We start from the raw sequence: 20,172 nt of genomic DNA on the forward strand, positions 1-20,172 counted from the left end.
CTTACATGAGGTACCTAGAATGGGCAAATTCATAGAAATTAGAGGTTACGGGGTGTGGAAAATGAGAATGGGGAGTTCTTTGTGGGTTAAGAGTTTCTGCCTGGGATGATGAAAAAGTTCTGGAAATAGACAGTGGTGATGGTTACACAATACTGTGTATAAAGGTACTTAATGCCCCACTGAATTTTACACTTTAAATGGTTATGTTATATGTATTTTACAACAACAAAAATAAATTATACTATGTGTAAACTATACCACAATAAAGTGGATTTTTAAAAAACAAAATACAACCAGGCATGGTGGCTCATGCCTGTAATCCCAGCACTTTGGGAGGCTGGGGTGGGCAGATCTCTTGAGGCCAGGAGTTCGTGACCAGCCTGGCCAACATGGTGAAACTCTGTCTCTACTAAAAATACAAAAATTAGCCGGGCGTGGTGGCTCATGCTTGTAATCCCAGCTACTCAGGGCAGGAGAATCGCTTGAACCCAGGCGGAGGTTGCACCGAGCTGAGATCACTCCATTGCACTCCAGCCTGGGCAACAGAATGAGACTCCATCTCAAACAACAACAACAACATAAATAAATAAATAAATAAATAAATAATCATTCAGACTTTAAACCATTAATCAAAGAGTTTAAGAACATAAAAAACAGAATGACTATTCCCATGAATTGCATATTAAACATATTTACATGTAAGAAAAACAGAAAACGTGAAAATTTATAGAATTATTTTCTTTAACAACAGTAAATGGACACAAACCTCCCATTGAGTGATTACATTTTTCAGCTTCTGGATTTCAGCATCTTTCCTTTCAAGCTCTAACTTTAGTCTTTCAATTCTTCCATCTTTCAGAACCACTTCCTGAAAAGAGAGAAACAACACTTTAGGACTTTGATTATTCCGCTAATTCTGGTTTATAGTATTCCTTTGTGAAAAGTTTAAGAGGAAAAATTCTGACCTTAATTTTCTGAGGCCACCTTATGCTGTTGACTACATTTCTACTTTCACTCAATTATATAATCCTAATACACACAATGCAAGCAAGGAAGTATTTATAATTAACCCAAACATACTGACAAACAATATCAGGGCTTTCAAAGGATATTTCTATCCTGGAACAAACATATTAAAAGTGCTCTGTGACAAGTTGTTGTTATTAGTCTATCGTAAAAATTCAAAAATTCAAAAAATGACTACAAATACAAAATTAATAAAAAATATGAAAACTAAAATAAATAGCTTTTCACTATATTAGCAATTAACAGGTAGAAGACAGAACTAGAAAAATAATTTCCTCACAACAGCAAGAAAAGCTCACCAGAACAATAAAACTAGGAAGTGATCAGGACCAACACTAAGAAATTTATAAAATCTCAAAAATGACACAGAACAAAGTATGTTTGTAAATAGGAAGGCTACAGGTTACTTTGTAAGTTCAATAACATTTCAATAGAAATCCCAATAGGATGTTGTTCTTTGGAACTTAAAAAGATAGTAAAGACTTCATCTGGAAAATTCAGGATGGATGCAAACAAAAAGTTAATTTGATGAAGAAAGATTTGTCTGTCAATTATATAAGGCAAAATAAATAAAATCATGGAACCTAGGTTGACAGAACAATGTACCAGAAAAGAAATCCAGAAAGAGACTTCAGATATAATAATTTATTGTAATGTAAGGATGATACTTTTAAAAAGTGAGAAAATGCTGAATTACAGAATAATGGTAGGTTACAGGACAAATGGCTAACTGGGAAAAATCAGGTTAAATCCCTGTCATCTTGCACCATATACCAAAATAAACAAATTTAGTGTAAACAAAAAATCACCCCAAAGTCATACTTTTGATGAGAATATAAATGGTTCTATTTATCTAAGGAGTAATGTGGCAACGTCAATGTAGTACTCTACAAATACTCACTGAGCATCTAACTTCTAGGAGTTGGGTACACCATGGTGAACAGAACTGAAAAGATTCTGTGTTTCTTTTCTAGATTAGTAAAGCTCTCTAAAGTGGTGACACTTAAATTGAACCTTGTGTGATGGGTAGGAACTGGCTAAGTAAAAAGGGGAAGTGAGAGCTTTCCAGGTAGAAAGAACAGTATGTTTGAAGGCCATGCAGGAAGGGCCTGGAGAATTTGAAGAAAAAAATAAACCAGTATGGTAAGATAGTGAGGGGGAAGATGGTACAAGATGACTTTGGAAAAGCCAGTAGAGAACTGATCCTGGAGGGCCTTGTAAGCCATAAGAACAGTCTGCACATTATTCTGAGTAAAACAGAAAGCAGTGAAGGATTTTGAACAGGACTGCTAGGTTAGATTTGACTGTGTGAGACTTATGTTTGCAAAGGATCCCTTTTCATGCTGTGTGGAAATGAAATGGAGTGAGGTAAGACAGGTAGAAAGATCCTTTAATTACTACTCTAACCCTGGGTCAAATAAGATTATGCTTTGGATTAGGGTGAAAGCAGTATAAATAGAGAGAAGTATATTTGAGAAATAATTTGGAGGTAGCATTTGATGAAAGGTTTAAAGAATGTGGCAGGTGAGGAAGATGAACACTACAATCTAAGTTTCTAGTTTAAGCAATGAGGTGAGTAGGTCAAAATTAGAAATATACTACTATTAAGTTCTGGAATCTCACTTCTAGGAATTTATCTCCAATAGATAAATGAGGTAGGGAAGTATCTATGAAAAGTGTTCATTGTAGATTTATCACAACAAAAAACTGGACATCAATTTAAATGCCAAACAATAGGATATAGGTTAAATATATAGTAAATTCAAAAACTGAAAACTAAGTCACTAAAAATGGTGATATATAGCTATAAAATAATATTTGCATGATTCCAAAGTTGTAATGTGTGCAAAGAAAAAATTCTGGAAGAACATACACCAAAACTTTAACTGTCCTGAACATGGGATTATCAAAGATTTTGCTTTATTGTTTAAAATTTCCTTTTATCAAAATTATTTTATACTGAGTAAATAATCATGGAATAATACTGTTTTACTTTTGAATAAAAATAAAACCATATATGTATTTTTAGAAATCTTGATGAATATGATTATTATCTTTGAATAAGAAGCCCTTCTGAAATTGACATCAAAAAAAAAGAGGAAAAATGGAAAAGATTGATAGATGTGATTTGATGAAAGATCTCAAAAAAAAAAACCACTGTAACAAAATAAAAAGGTAAAGGAAAAACGAAATAAATTGCAACCAATATGACAGACATATGACCAACAAACATTAAAAAAAGTACAATCTCACTAGTAAGCAAATCCAGGTTTTATCAAACTGGTACTTTTTTTTTTTTTTTTTGAGACGAAGTCTCGATCTTATCTCCCAGGCTAGAGTACGGTGGTGTGATCTCAGCTCACTGCAACCTCTGTCTCCCAGGTTCAAGCGATTCTCCTGCGTAAGTCTCCCAAGTAGCTGGGATTACAGGCGCCTGCCACTACTGCTGGCTAATTTTTGTATTTTTACTAGAGACAGGGTTTCACCATGTTGGCCAGGCTGGTCTTGAACTCTAGATCTCAGGCGATCCACCTGCCTCGGCCTCCCAAAGTGCTGGGATTACAAGCGTGACCCACCACACCCAGCCAAACTGGTACATTAAAAAAATTTTTTTTTCTTAGTGTAATTAGAGGCAATTTACCTATAAACTGAATTATTTCATGTATAAGAATTAATGTCCCAGGCACAGTGGCTCATGCCTGTAATCTCAGCACTTTGGGAGGCCGAGGTGAGCAGATCACCAGAGGTCGGGAGTTTGAGACCAGCCTGGCCAACATGGTGATTCTCTACTAAAAATACAAAAATTAGCTGGGTGTGGTGGCACATGCCTTCAATCCCAGATACTGGAGAAGCTGAGGCACAAGGATGGCTTGAACCTGGAGGACGAAGGTTGCAGTGAGCTGAGATTGCGCTACTGCACTCCACCCTGGGTGACACAGTGAGACTCCATCTCAAAAAAAAAAAAAAAGAAAAGAAAACAAAACAAAAAGAATTAATGTCCTGAATGCTCATCATTTGTATTTAACTGAAAAAGTGGTCCATCTAACAGTTTCTACATTAATGAGGTAAAAAGAATATATCCATAGTAAGACCACACCAAATTATCAGTACTGTAGTAGTTTTCTCTAGGTGAATGAGATTAGGGTCATTTTTCTCCCACTACATCTGAAAACTGGGGATGATAATGATACCCACCAACTTCATAGTTAGTTGTTAATAATCAAATGAGATCATGCATTTTAAGTACTTAACACAGTGCCTGGCATATACATAGCAAACCTCAAATACTTATTTTTGCCATTATCATTTCTTCATTTTACTTATCAGTAGTTCCCAAAATTTCTGCAAGAGATACTACTTCTTAAAACAAAGTCATATTGTTTTAATGTATACTCATTTTCAATGAAGTCCTATATTTCAATAAATACCTTTTAAAAAGTATCTTCTAAGTAGAAAATATTATACTAAAATGAGGATGAAAAGATGTACAAGATAAAGCCTATGCTGACAAGGGATCTGTAATCTATTAAAAATGACAGGGAAAATGTGCAGTGTGAAATGTGCAATAAGAAAAACAAAATGCTATGGGGTATAGAAAAAGGAAAATTATATCCAGGTTTTCCGTGTCTCGGGTTTGGGGTTTGGCTGGGGCAGTGAGAGAGAGCTTCTGGGAGGAGATGGCATGTGAAATGAATGAAATGAACCTTGAATAAAGCTGGGACCCACTCAGCATTCTGTGACAGGAGTGGTCTGCTCCAGCTAGAAGAAAAATTGGAAGAGTACAAACAGCTAAAGTTAATTAAGTTAAGGATATCCTGTATAACAATGTTTTCAAACTTATTTGACAGTGACGTATGATAGGTTTTATACAAACACATGCACACATAGAAACAAATTTCACAAAATATAAATAGGTGTCACATACTCTGACATTTTCTCCTGTCCCATTTTTTTGGTAGCAATCTACTAAACTGATTTTAGGGCCTATTGAATGGGTTGGGAAACTCAGTTTGAAAAGCATAGCCTAAGGACTTTGGGTGTCAGGTCAAGGACACTGTACTTAATTCAACAGACACTGAAGTTTAAGGGCACAGCATGGCATGATGGCAGTAATGATTTATAAAAAGGCATTAGTTAGCAGGGTGTAACACATTATATGGCATTAAAGGCAAGAAGCAGAAAGATTGGTTAGATTACTGAAATAATGCCAGTAAGAGATAATGAGAGCCTAAATTAGAGAAATGTTGGTAAGAATGGAAACAAAGATAGATCTGAAAAATATTTCAAATATTTAAAACTCTAAAAATCTTGAAAAACAGAAAAGTGAAAAAAAAAAGTGTAGAATCTGGATATCTAGATAAAATGAGGAAACCAAAAACTGAAATGACAGAAGTCAAGCCAAATGCTTGGTATGGAGAGGAAGATGATGAGCCTGGGTTTGAACACAGTGAGACTAAGGTATCCATCAAACAACAGGATGGAATATGCCGCAAGGGTAATTAATAAAACAGAGCCCCGAAGGCCACAAGAGGGGACAGGATCAGGGATGACTGATCTACCTAGCGTTGGTGCAGTTGTGGAGAAATTAGTAATCTCACATCCTGCTGCTAGAAGACAATATGCTGAATGCACCAAGAGCAACACAGAGGCTTATATCCTTTGATTCAATTATTATCTTAAAAAATCGATTCCAAGGAAATGATTCAACAAAAAATTAAATGTATGATCAGTGAATATCAAGCCATCAATTCTAAACAATGTTCAATAATAGGGCAAATACCAAGCAACTTACAGCATGTTGATTTGGCAGGATATAACACCTGGTTTACAAAAGGGGTTAGAAAACTAGATTCATTATTGTTGTAATTATTTTAAAATACCTATGCATCTAGGCATTTTCCTAGAAAAACACTATTCAAAAATGAAACTAGGCTGGACACGGTGGCTCATGCCTATGATCTCAGCAATTTGGGAGGCTGAGGCAGGCGGATCACTTGAGGTCAGGAGTTTGAGACCAGCCTGGCCAACATGGCAAAACCCTGTCTCTACTAAATAAATAAATAAATAATACATAATAAATTAACTGGGCGTGGTGGTGCATGCCAGTAATCCCAGCTACTTGGGAGGCTGAGGCAGGGGCATTGCTTGAACCCAGGAGGTGAAGGTTGTAGTGAGCCAAGATAGCACTACAGAACTCCAGCCAGGTGACAGAGACTCCATCTCCAAAAAAAAAAAACTGAATGACAGACAGACTTAGGGTTGATTTACTTTTCACCTTTAAAAATGCCTAATATATTAATGTATGCACAGTTAAAAAGGATTTTAACCTTGGAAAGCAGAAGAGCTTTCTTTCTCTGAGAAAGGAGCACACTGGATAGAGGAAAGAAGTATATACAGAAAGAGAAGTGGAGAATTTTTAAAACTGCATGAATCCTCTTTTCTCTCCTTTACACTTAATGAAAGCTATGAAAAACTTCACATTTTTTCATTTATGAAAAACTTCACATTTTTTCATTTATGAAAAACTTCACATGCGCAAAAGAATTTTATGTATGACACATTAGGTAAAAAGAAAAATAAACCAAAAAGCGGATTAAGAATTTGAACATTACCAATACCTTGGCAGCCCCTCCCCAATCATACCCCTTTTCCCTCCTCTTCTGAGGATATCCATGATTACAGATTTTGTTTGTCGTTCTTTTCCTTTGTTAAAGTTTTTTACTACATGTATATGAAGCCCTAAATAATGTATTAAATTTCTATTTTTAATTTTTATTTATTTTTTTGAGACAGGGTCTTGCTTCAATGCCCAGGCTGGAAGGGAGTGGCATGATCACAGCTCTATGCAGCCTTGACTTCTCAGGTTCAATCAATCCTCCCACCTCAGCCTTCTGAGTAGCTGAGACTACAGATGCATGCCAACTCACCTGGATAATTTTTTTTTTTGTAGAGACAGGGTTATTAAAAAAAATTTATATGAATGTCATCAAATTATTATTTGGTGACTTGTGTTTTTCATTAAATGCTATGCTCTTGATATGCATCCACGTTGCTATGTATAACTACAACTTATTCACTTCTCTTATTCTTTTGCTATTACAAACAACTGAGTTTTGAACATTTTTTTTGGACATGTCTTCAGGGTTTAATCTAGGGGTAGAATTTCTAGAACATAAGGTCATGCCCATTATCTTCAACTTTAAAAGTGAATGCCAAATTGTTTTTCAAAATGGTTATACCAATTTACATTCCCACTAGTGGTATGTTAATGCTGTTCTATATCCTTCCTAATAATTAGTAGTCTTTACCTTCCTTCGGTTTTTTCCTAGGCACTGCAGTGAAATTAATATTACTGTAATAAACTTTGCTTTCTGCTCAAAAACCTTCAAAAAGTCTTTAATGTCTGCTGACTAAATTATAAACCAGCCTTTAAATTTGCCACAGTCTTTTCCAACTTTTCAAATTTATATTACATTCCTCTATAAACCTTCTATTTTAATTAAACTGGTTTATACTTCATTACCTCCATACTTTTACTCAAGGCATCCCAGTTTCTTCTTCTTCATCTCTGCATGTTCAAATTCTATTGTCTTTATAGAATGGCTGAATGGATTAAAAAATAAGACCCAATGATCTGTTGCCTACAAGAAACACATTTCACCCATGAAGACGTAAAAGAGATATTCTATGCCAAGGGAAACCAAAAAAGAGCAGGAGTAGCTATATTAATATCAGACAAAATAGATTTCAAGACAAGAACTATAAGAAACAAAGAAGGTCACTATAAAATGATAAAGGAGTCAGTTCAGCAATTAGATATAACAATTTTAAATACATATGCACCCAACACTGGAGCACCCAGATATATAAAGCAAATATTATTAGAGCTAAAGAGAGAGATGGGCCCCAATACAATAATAGCTGGTGACTTCAACACTCCACTTTCAGCATTGGACAGATCTTCTAGTAAGAAAATCAACAAAGAAACACTGGACTTAATCTGCACTATAAACCAAATGGACCTAATAGATATTGACAGAACTTTTCATCCGACAGCTGCAGAATACACATTCTTTTCTTCAGCACACAGATCATTCTCAAGGATAGACCCTGTGTTAGGTCACAAAACAAGTCCTAAAACATTAACAAAATTGAAATAATATCAAGCATCTTTTCTGACCACAATGAAATAAAGCTACAAATCAAGGACAAAAGGAATTTTAGAAACTATACAAATACATGGAAATTAAACAATATCCTCCTGAATGATCAGTGGGTCAATGAAGAAATTAAGAAGGAAACTGAAAAATTTCTTGAAACAAATGATAATGGAAATAACACACCAAAAGCTATGGAATACAATAAATGCAGTACTAAGAGGGAAATTTATAGCTATAAGTGCCTACATCCAAAAAGAAGAAAAACTTCAAATAAACAACCTAACAATTAATGTTAAAGAACTAGAAAAGCAAGAGCAAACCAAACACAAAATTAGAAGAAAAGAAATAATAAACATCAGAGCAGAAATAAATGAAACTAAAATGAAGAAAGCAATACAAAAGAAATAAATGAAATTGAAATGAAGAATCCAAAAGTTGATTTTTTGAAAAATTAAACTTGAAAAAAAACCTAAAAATTAAAAAATTAAAACAAAAAACATCAAAAAAAGAAAAATTAAAATTGACAAACCTTTAACCACATCAAGAAAAAGAGAAGATCCAAATAAAACACAGATAAAAAAAGAGACATTATGACTAATACTACTGAAATTCAAAGGATCATTAGTGGCTACTATGAGCAACTATATGCCAAAAAATTGGAAAATCTAGAGAAAATGGACAAATTCCTAGACACATACAACCTACCAAGATTGAACCATGAAGAAATCCAAAATCGAACAGACCAATAATAAGATTGAAGCCATAATAAAAAGTCTTCCAGTAAAGAAAAGCCCAGGATCCAATGGCTTCACTGCTGAATTCTACCAAACACTTAAGGAATTAATACCAATCCTACTCAAACTATTCTGACAAAAGAGGAGGAGGGACTATTTCCAAATTCCTTCTACAAGGCCAGTATTACCCTGATACCAAAATCGGACAAAGAAACATCGAAAAAAGAAAACTAGGGGCCAATATCTCTGATGAATATTGATGCAAAAAATCCTCAAAAAATACTGAATTCAACAACACATTAAAAAGATCATTCATTATGACCAAGTGGGATTTATCCCAGGAATGCAAGGCTGGTTCAACATATGCAAATCAATCAATGTGATACATCATATCAACAGAATGAAGGACAAAAACCACATGATCATTTCAATTGATGCTGAAAAAGCATTTGATAAAATTCAACATCCCTTCTTGATAAAAACCTTCAAAAAACTGGGTATAGAAGGAATATACCTCAACATAATAAAAGCCATACACAAGAAACCCACAGCAAGTAATATACTGGGTGGGGAAAAACTGAAAGCCTTTCCTCTAAGATCTGGAACAAGACAAGGATGCCCACTTTCACCCTGTTATTCAATGTAGTACTGGAAGTCCTAGCTAGAGTAATCAGACAAGAGAAAGAAATAAAGGGCATCTAAATTGGAAAGGAAGAAGTCAAATTATCCTTGTCTGCAGATGGTATCACTTTATATTTGGAAAAACCTAAAGGTTCCACAAAAAAACTATTAGAACTGATAAATTCAGTAAAGTTGCAGGATACAAAATCAATCTTGAAAAATCAGTAGCATTTCTATAGGCCAACAGAGAACAACCTGAAAAAAAAATCAACAAAAGTAATCCCATTTACTCCCATTTACAATAGCCATAAATAAAAATAAATACCTAGGAATTAACCAAACAAGATCTCCATAATGAAAACTATAAAACACTGATGAACAAAACTGAAGAAGAGATGACAAAATGGAAAGATATTCCATGTTCATGGGTTAGAAGAATGAATATTGTTAAAATGTTGATACCACCCAAAGCAATCTACAGATTCAATGCAATCCCTATTAAAATACCAATGACATTCTTCACAGAAATAGAAAAACAATCCTAAAATATATATGAAACCACAAAAGATACACTAGCCAAAGATATCTTAAGCAAAACAAAGAAAACTGAAGGAATCATGTTACCTGACTTCAAATTATACTACAGAGCTATAGTAACCAAATAACAAGGTACTGGCATAAACACACACACATAGACCAATGGAACAGAACACAGAACCCAGAAACAAATCCACACACCTGAGGTGAACTCACTTTTGGCAAAGGTGTCAAGAACATACACTGGGGAAAAGACAGTCTCTTCGATAAATGGCACTGGGAAAACTGAATATCCATCTGCAGAAGAATGAAACTAGACACCTATCTCTTGCCATACACAAAAATCAAATAAAACTGGAGCTACCACATGATCCAACAATCCTGCTGGGTATATACCCAAAAGAAAGGAAATCAGTATACTGAAGAGCTATCTGCACTCCCATGTTTATCACAGCACTGTTTCTAACAGCCAAGATTTGGAAGCTACCTAAGTGTACATCAACAGATGAATGAATAAAGAAAATGTGGTACTTATACACAATGGAGTACTCTTCATCCATAAAAAAAGATCTTGTTATTTGCAACAACATGGGTGGAACTGGAGGTCATATGCTAAGTGAAATAAGCCAGGCACAGAAAGGCAAACATCACATGTTCTCACTTATTTGTGAGATCTAAAATTCAAAACAACTGAACTAATGGAGTTACAAAGTAGAAGGATGGTTACTAGAGGCTGGGAAACGCAGTGAGGGAGTAGGCAGGTGGTTAGGATAGTTAATTGGTACAAAAAAGTTAGAAAGAATGAATAAGACCTAGTATTTGATAGCACAACAGGGTGACTATTAGTCAATAATTTAATTGTACATTTAAAAATAACTAAAATAGTATCATTGGATTGTTTGTAACACAAAGGATAAATGCTTACAAGATGTGATTATGTAAGCATTGCATGCCTGTATCAAAACATCTCTTGGAACCCATAAATATATACACCTACTATGTAGCCACAAAAATTAAAATTTCTTTAAAAAGAGCAAAGAAAACCCAAATTCTACTCTAAGTTCCTAATTCAAATGCTATTTTCTCCTCACAAAGCCATCTCTGATCCCCTTTCCTGTGAATTACTATAGCATTTTAACAGTGTATCTTTTCTGGGGCTCACCATTTTTTGCTTGTACAAAAATAATTATCTATTGAGTGCATACTGTGGAAAACATGTTCTGCTAAACATTTTAAATAATAATCTATAACTTTCCTAATAGTGTAAGAAAGGCAGGTAATTTCATCCCAATGTAATAATCGATAAAACTGTTTGATTTCAAAGTCTGTTCTCTTTCCACTATGTCAAACTATCACTTCGGTTTAAATCATACTGCTACTTAATTATTTAAACTTGTTAATATAAAGTTATATACCCAACTTTGTTCTATAAAGGCCTTGAGGAACCTAAGTATGTCCTGAAATATACAAATATCATTCCTTCTATCCAAAAATGATCTCAGGTGGCTTTAAAAAAGATACTACAAAGGGGAAAATCATAATGAAAAAGGAAAATCATAATCAATGAAAAAGGAAGAAGTGAATATGCTAACCATAAATGTTAATTAACATGGTTGCTTGGTGATATGGTTTGGCTCTGTCCCCACCCAAATCTCATCTTGAATTGTAATAATCCCCAAGTGTCAAGGTGAAACTAGGTGGAGAGGGCAGTTTCCCCCATACCGCTCTCCGGTTAGTGAGTGAGTTCTCACAAGATCTGATGGTTTCCTAAGGGGCTTCCACTCTTTGCTCAGCACTCATTCTGTCTTCTGCCACCCTGTGAAAAGGTGCCTTCCACCATGATTGTAAGCCTCCTGAGGCCTCGCTAGCCATGCACAACTGTGAGTCAAACCTCTTTTCTTTATAAATTACCCAATCTCGGGTATTTCTTCATAGCAGTGTGTGAATTTACTGTTAAATTGGTACCACAGAGAGTCAGGGGCTGCTATAAAGATACCTGAAAATGTGGATATGACTTTGGAACTGGGTAACAGGCAGAGGCTGGAACACTTTGGAGGATTCAGAAGACAGGAAAATGTGGGAAAATCTGGAACTTCCTAGAGACTTGTTGAATGACAATGAAGTCCAGGCTGAGGTGGTCTCAGATGGAGATGAGGAACTTGTTGGGAACTGGAAAGGTCATTCTTGCTATGCTTTAGCAAAGAAACTGGTGGCTTTTTGCCCCTGCCCTAGAGATCTGTGGAATTTTGAGCTTCAGAGAGGTGACTTAGGGTATCTGGTGAAAGAAATTTCTAAGCAGCAAAGCATTCAAGAGGTGACAGAGCATAAAAGTTCAGAAAATTTGCAGCCTGACAATGCAGTAGAAAAGAAAAACCCATTTTCTGGGTAGAAATTCAAGTCTACCACACAAGTGAGAAGCAGCCAAATGCTAATCACCAAGACAATGGGGAAAATGTCTCCAAGGCATGTCAGAGACCTTCACAGAAGCCCCTCCCATCATAGGTCTGGAAGCCTAGAAGGGAAAATTGGTTTTCTGGGCTGGGTCCAGGGCCCCTCTGCTGTGTGCAGCCTAGGGACTTGGTGCCCTGTGTCCCAGCTGCTCCAGCCATGGCTAAAAATGGGGCCAAGGTACAGCTCAGACTTTTGCTTCAGAGGGTGCAAGCCCCAAGCCTTGGCAGCTTCTACATGATGTTGGTCCTGTGGGTGCACAGAAGAGAAGGACTGAGATTTGGGAACCTCTGCCTAGATTTCAGAGGACGTATGGAAACTCCTGGATGTCCAGGTAGAGAGGTGTGCTACAGGGGCAGAGCCCTCATGGAGAACCTCTGCTAGGGCAGTGTGGAAGGGAAATGTGGGGTCAAGAGCCCCCACACAGAGTCCCTATTGGGGCACTGCCTAGCAGAGCTATGAGAAGGGACCACTGTCCTCCAGACCCCAGAATGGTAGATCCACCCACGGTTTGCACCGGAAAAGCTGCAGACACTCAATGCCAGCCGTGAAAGCAGCCAGTAAGTGGAGGCTGTACCCTGCAAAGCCACAGAGGCAGAGTTGCCCAACACCGTGGGAGCCCATCTCTTTAATCAGCAAGACCTGGATGCGAGATGTGGAGTCAAAGGAGATCATTTCGGAACTTTAAGGTTTAATGACTGCCCTTTTGGATTTCAGACTTGCATGGGGCCTGTAGCCCCTCTGTTTTGGCCAATTTCTCCCATTTGGAATGGGCGTATTTACCCAATGCCTGTACTCCCATTGTATCTAGGAAGTAACTAACTTGCTTTTGACTTTATAGGCTCAGAGGCAGAAGGGACTTGCCTTATCTCAGATGAAACTTTAGACTTGGACTTCTGGGTTAATCGTGGAATGAGTTAAGACTTCGGAAGACTGTTGGGAAGGCATGATTGTGTTTTGAAATGTGAGGACATGAGATTTGGGAGGGGCCAGGGGCAGAATGATATAGTTGGGCTGTGTCCCCACCTGAATGTCATCTTGAATTATAATAATTCCCATGAGTCCAGGGTGGGATCAGGTGGGAGATAATTGAATTATGGGGGTGGCTTCCCCCATACTGGTCTTGTGATAGTGAGTGAATACTCATGAGATCTAATGGTCTATAAGGGGCTTCCCCCTTCACTTGGCACTCATTCTCTCTCCTGCCACCCTGTGAAGAGGTGCTTTCTACCATGATTGTAAGTTTCCTGAGGCCTCCCCTGCCAAGTGGAACTGTGAGTCAATTACACCTCTTTCCTTGATAAATTACCCAGTCTTGGGTATTTCTTCATAGCAGCATGAGAATGGACTAATACGCTTGGATTATACATAAAATTTGGAAGTTGAGGAAAGACAGGAAAACATTAAATTTAATTCAATGCCAGAAAGAACCTCACGAGTACGTCAGGGTAGGCAAGGATTCCCCACTACTGAGTCGAAAATAGATTTTCCATAAGAAACAGTGTTATTTATAGACAAACCTTATTGCTGCATTAGAGTAAAAAGTTCTTAAAGCTTCTCCTGTATACCATATAACACAAATGTTAATAGATGGTGTTAATTTACTGTAAGACTGAATTTACCAGTCTTTGTAGTAAACAAAGCGATAACATCCATTGAAGAGAGGAAAAGATGGAAACAGATGGGAACCAGATTATTCGAATTTGGAATGGCTATTGTAGGAATTTGTCAAATTTAGAAAGAGATCAATCAAAGGACTGTTAAGTAGAAATGAGACTATGGCAAAAGTTACATAGTACTGATTTTCAGATGAGAACATTAGCAGTGTTTTTAAAAATACTTTTTAAATAGCTGGTGGCTGGAGAATTAAAACAGGCAAGGCAGACAATATTGTGCGAGCCAGTGCTACATACTGGCAAGAAAGGAATCACAGAAAATTAAGGAAGTAAGGGTAAAGTGTTCATGGGGACATTAGTGAAATTACTACAAGTTTCAAGCTAGGAGAATTGATGGATTGGAGGTCAATATAGGGTCAAGAACAGGTTCATAGTTAAGACGAAGTAAGAGACTAGTGGTTTTGGTGATAAAAATAAATGCAGACATAGAGGTCTGAGAGGTAACACACTTTCTCTGTATGATGGAATTTAAGATGTGGCAGTGAGGATCTTGGAGTAGGTCTCACCTCTTCCTGGTCCCATATATCCAGGACTGGGGTATGAGGAGAGAAAGCATCTTTTTCTCCCTCAGATAATATATCTTGGGTAACACTGGTTTGTAGCAGAGGCTGGCAAACTTTTGCTGCAAAGGGTCCAACAACAAACATCTTAGACTTTATGGGTTTTATACAGTCTCTGTCACATTTTTTTTTTTTTTTTTGAGACGGAGTCTTGCTCTGTCATCCAGGCTAGAGTGCAGTGGTGTGATCTTGGCTCACTGCAGTCTCTGACTCCTGGGTTCAAGTGATTCTCCTCCTCAGCCTTCCGAGTAGCTGGGACTACAGGCTCCCTCCACAACGCTCAGTTATTTTTAGTGGAGACAGGGTTTCACCATGTTGGCCAGGCTGGTCTCGAACTCCTGACCTCAAGTGATTCGCCAGCCTCAGTCTCCCAAAAGTGCTGGGATTACAGGCATAAGCCACAGCACCCAGCCATATTCTCTCTTTTCTAATTTTTAAAATTATTTATTTAATTTTGAAACACAGTCTTGCTCTGTCACCCAGACTGGAGTGCAGTGGCACCATCTTGGCTCACTGCAACCCCACCTCCTGGGTTCAAGCAATTCTCGTGTCTCAGCCTACCACGTAGCTGAGATTATAGGCATGTGCCACCATGCTTGGCTAATTTTTGTATTTTTAGTAGAGATGAGGTTTTGCCATGTTGGCCAGGTTGGTCTTGAACTCCTGGCCTCAAGTGATCTGCCCGCTTCAGCCTCCCAAGTTCCTGGGATTACAGACGTGAGCTACCGTGCCAGGCTCTTTTCTCTTTTTAAGTAGTATTTTGAAAATATGAATGCCATTCTTAGCTTACAGTCCTTATAATAACAGACCACTGACCAGATTTGATTCATGGGCTATAGCTTGCCCTGTTGTAAAGGATAAAATTCTAACTTCTTAGTTTCACAGAAAAGACATTTATGACATAAATCTAATCTATGTCTCCAGTCATGTCATCCCACACTTGCTTAACTGTAAACTTCTTAGTTGCAGAATTTTTCAGTTTCCTAAACATTTGGTCTAGGGCCTTTTATATTTCAGGACGTCTGTTCTCTCAGTTCCCTTAGACCCAAAGTCTTTCTCTATTTCTCAGCTTATACAGTTCCTCACTATTCATACTGCATCCCAAATGTCACTTTTTATATACCCACCACAATTCACCCAAGCAGTGATCAATTACCTTTGCTATTCAAAACCTCTTTTTTATTGTTCATATCTCCCTTAAAGTTTTCATTTGTGCTGAATGATGATCCTTTTACAGGTCTACCTCTCCATATCCCCACAACTCTGAGTGTCTAAGGGAAGAAAGGTCTTATCCATCTTCGTGTTTCCACTCCCTCATACGAGTGCCTAACAGTACATAGCTTATGGCACATGCTCAGCAAATAGTCATCAATGAATGAACTAGTCATACAGTATGAGTATACTTCATACTTTTTAATATGAATACCTTTGCGTGATAATTACTAAGATCATATCCTAAACTACTACTTTATACAATCATAATTTGATTCTACTGCTTACTTGTTTAAAAAATAAAAGTTACATTTCAATTTCACTGTGATTTTAAGAGAATTTTCTACTTTACATGCCTGGTTGTGTTCATGAGCTGTACAATTATCTGTTCCATTATATTCTGTAAGCTGTTCTCTTCGTTTTTCTCTAATAAGAATTTTATGAACATCATCTTCCAGTCTATTGAAGAATCCTCCATCATGTGATAAAGTCTGAGAAGAACTCAATTCCTGTCAAAAATGAATTACGATTTACTATCATTCAACATGCACTGATATGCATTTAATACACCTAGTCAACCACAAGAAGGGATATGCATTTAGTACACCTAGTCAACCACTAGAAGGATAAAAAAAGAAAGAAAAATGACAGGTAAGAGACAATCAACGACTTGATCCTTCTCCATCTCCAGAAGATAAAACAGTAGAGACACATTTGGAAATTTCCTTTCATACTTCATATTTTTTGGACTTAGATATTGCTTTTTAAATTTCTGTTATTTACATACTGAACAACTCTCCAATTTAATGTGTACAAGACACTGGTTTTTTAATATATTCACAGAGTTGTACAACCATCACCCCAATCAACTATATAACAATTCCATCACCCCAAAAAGAAACTGTACCCATTAGCCGTCACTCCCCATTTCCTCCTAATACCTGCCACCCGCCCCAGGCAACACTAATCTATTTACTGTCTCTATAGATTTGCCTATTATGGACATTTTGTATATACAGAATAATCCAATATGTGAACTTTTGACTGGCTTCTCTGACTTAGCAAAATATTTTCAAGATTCATCCATATATGGCTTGTATCAGCACTTCATTCCTTTTTATTGCCAAATATCCCATTCTACATTTTATTTCTCCATTTGTTGGTTGATAGACATTCGGGTTGTTGCTACTTTTTGGCTATTATGAATTGTGCTTCTATAATATTCATGCACAAGATTTTGTGTGGACGTATTTTCAATTCTCTTGGGTATATACCTAAGAGTAGAACTGCTGGTGACTCTATGTTTAACCTTTTGAGGTATCGCTAGATAATTTTCCAAAGCAGCCCATCATTTTACAATTCCATCAGCAGTCAAGTGGGTTGCAATTTCTCCACATTCTCATCAACACTTGTTGTTATCTGCCTTTTTCATGATAGCCACCGGGTGTGAAGTGCTATCTCATTGCGGTTTTCAGTCGCATTTCCCTGACAGCGAATGGTGCTGAACATCCCTTTTGTGTGCTTATTGAAGATTTGTATATCTTTTTGGAGAAATGTCTTCTCAGATCCTTTGCCCATTTTTTAACTGGGTTACTTGTTTTTTTGAGTTGTAACAGTTCTTTATATATTCTAAATGTCTATATCTTATTGAATATGATTTACAAACATTTACTACCATTTCATGGCTTGTCTTGGCATATTCTTGATGGTATTCTTTGTATCACAGAAGTTTTTAAATTTGATGAAGTCCAATTTTATCCAAGAAACTACTGCTTAACTCAAAAATTTACTCCTATATTTTCTTCTAAAAGTTTTACAGATTTAGCTCATGTGTTTAGTTCTGTAATCCATTTTGAGTTAATTTTTGTACACGGTGTGAAGGGTCGAAATTCACTCTTCTGCATGACAATATCCAGCATCACGTGTTGAGAAGATTATTCTTTTGCCCTTTTAACTGCGTTGGGACTCTTGTCCAAAATCCATAGTTTGTTTCTGAACTCTTAATCCTATTCTATCAATCTGTAAATGTCTACTCTTATGCCAGTACCAGATTGTCTTGATTATTATAGTTTTATGTTGCTCAATCGTTTACACTGCTTTTTTTTTTTGAGACGGAGTTTCACTCTTGTTGCCCAGGCGGAGTGCAATGGCAAGATCTCGGCTCACTGCAACCTCTTCCTCCCAGGCCAGGTTCAAGCAATTCTCCCACCTCAGCCTCCTGAGTAGCTGGGATTAAAGGCATGTGCCACCACGCCCGGGTAATTTAGTATTTTAGTAGAGACGGGGTTTCACCATGCTGGCCAGGCTCGTCTCGAACTGCTGACCTCAGGTGATCTGTCCGCCTCAGCCTCCCAAAGTGCTGGGATTACAGGGATGAGACACTGCGTCCGGCGTTACATTACATTTTAAAATAATTTTTATATAAATTCCACAGGCCAACAGAAGATTTTTAAAAGATAAGATTTTTATCACTGTCTATCCAATTATATATTAGAAATTTTACATTCTCCAAGAAAAGGAGCATTTCCTCTTCAACATCCTGTTATGAAGACAGAGACTGAAGAAAACATTCCTCTCACTCATTGGTTTCACCTATGTCCCACATTCTCTTTTTTTTGAGACAGTCTCACTCTCACCCAGGCTGGAGTGCAGTGGCCCGATCTCGGCTCACTACAACCCTCACCCCTTTAGGTTCAAGCGATTCTTGTGCCTCAGCCTCCCAAATAGCTGGGATTACAGGCACATGCCACCACTCCTGGCTAATTTTTTGTTTGTTTGTTTGTTTGTCTGTTTAGCAGAGATGGGGTTTCACCATGTTGGCCAGTGGGTCTCAAACTCCTGACCTCAGGTGATCCACCCGCCTCAGCCTCCCAAAGTGCTAGGATTATAGGTGTGAGCCACCATGCCTGTCCCCACATTCTTGAACTACAGCTATTCACAATTGTATCTGTGGGCAAACGACCCCAAGGTTCAATAATTACTCATACTTTTCACTTCACATTATCTTAGAAAGTAAAGTGTTTGAAAAAAATTTATTTGTATACCAGTGCTTACTATATGAATGACATTAAAAATGGTTGTGCAACACTTTATATCTTGCAAAGCACTTAAACAAACATTACCTTATTTGAATTTCATAAACATCATGAGAAGTTGATGAGCAAGTATTATTTCCCCCCCAAGTAATTATGGCCTTAAGAATCCATGTGCGATTGCTAAGGGATACAGGCATAACTCTAAAATTACTGCTTCATAAAATAGTTCCAGTATATTCTTGTAAGATTTTATTTTACAGCAATAAATACAGAAATGCTAAAAACCACTGCTGAGCTTCTGTGGAAAGAATAACATACTGCTAGCAACTAATCAGCCTCTGGATTTCATATCACTAGAGATCATAATTATAATTATAATTCTAGCCAATGTCGCTGCTTGTTGATAGTTGCTCCCATTACCATCACATCATGCCTATCACAAAGGGCATTCTGTCCCTTAAGTATTTTTGAGTGAGGCACAAAGTTTCTTCTTGATCTAGAGATGGGATTTTTTTCAAAAGATACTGATAACAAACTATAGGGGGGAGAAAAGCAAAAATAAATCAACTACTACATCCCACACACACCAGAAAAAAAGATTAAAATATGGCAAATGTAAGAACATAAAATATTTAACATAATAAGTCTAGCCAATTCAATTTCAGTTTAATTCAAATTCTGCACACCTATTTGGTACCAAGCACACAATGAATAAGACAGTATGGTGCTTATGTAAGTATAGACATACAGATCAATGGAACAGAATTGAGAATCTAGATATGAGCCTTCATATTTATGATCAAATTTACTTTTTAAAAAGGTGTCAAGGTATTTTATTAAGGATATAAGAGTGTTGTGCTGGGAGAAGTGTCTATGCATATGCCACAATTCACAAAAATTAACTCAAAATATGGATCACAGACTCTTAAAGGAAGAACTAAAACTATAAAGCCTCTAGAATAAATCATCATGACTTGTGTTAGGCAAAGATTTATTTAATGAACACCAAAAGTACAATCCATAAAGTCACAAACTAGACTTGATAACAATTTAAAACTTTTGTGCTTCAAAAGACACAATTAAAAAACCAAAAAGACATCCCCAAAATATGTACATCTATTTTGTATCAATAAAAAATTAAAAAGAAAAGGCAAGGCATAGCC

The 20,172-nt window shown here is 36.8% G+C and overlaps 1 protein-coding gene across 3 annotated transcripts in view; it reads right to left on the minus strand.

Annotated features, from left to right (window-relative positions):
* GKAP1 (G kinase anchoring protein 1) overlaps positions 1 to 20,172 on the minus strand; it is an 81,321-nt gene that overhangs the window by 15,578 nt on the left and 45,571 nt on the right. For 2 of the 3 annotated variants that reach the window (NM_001246567.1, XM_063787131.1), the window contains exons 8-9: positions 16,331 to 16,483; positions 767 to 868 (exon numbers count right to left, since the gene is read on the minus strand). In NM_001246567.1, coding sequence (NP_001233496.1) covers positions 767 to 868; positions 16,331 to 16,483 — 255 coding nt within the window. The remainder of the gene's footprint in view (positions 1 to 766; positions 869 to 16,330; positions 16,484 to 20,172) is intronic. The other variant, XM_009456681.5, reaches the window with a different exon arrangement.

The sequence above is a fragment of the Pan troglodytes genome, chromosome 11 (genome assembly GCF_028858775.2).
Source record: "Pan troglodytes isolate AG18354 chromosome 11, NHGRI_mPanTro3-v2.0_pri, whole genome shotgun sequence".
Taxonomy (NCBI): domain Eukaryota; kingdom Metazoa; phylum Chordata; class Mammalia; order Primates; family Hominidae; genus Pan; species Pan troglodytes.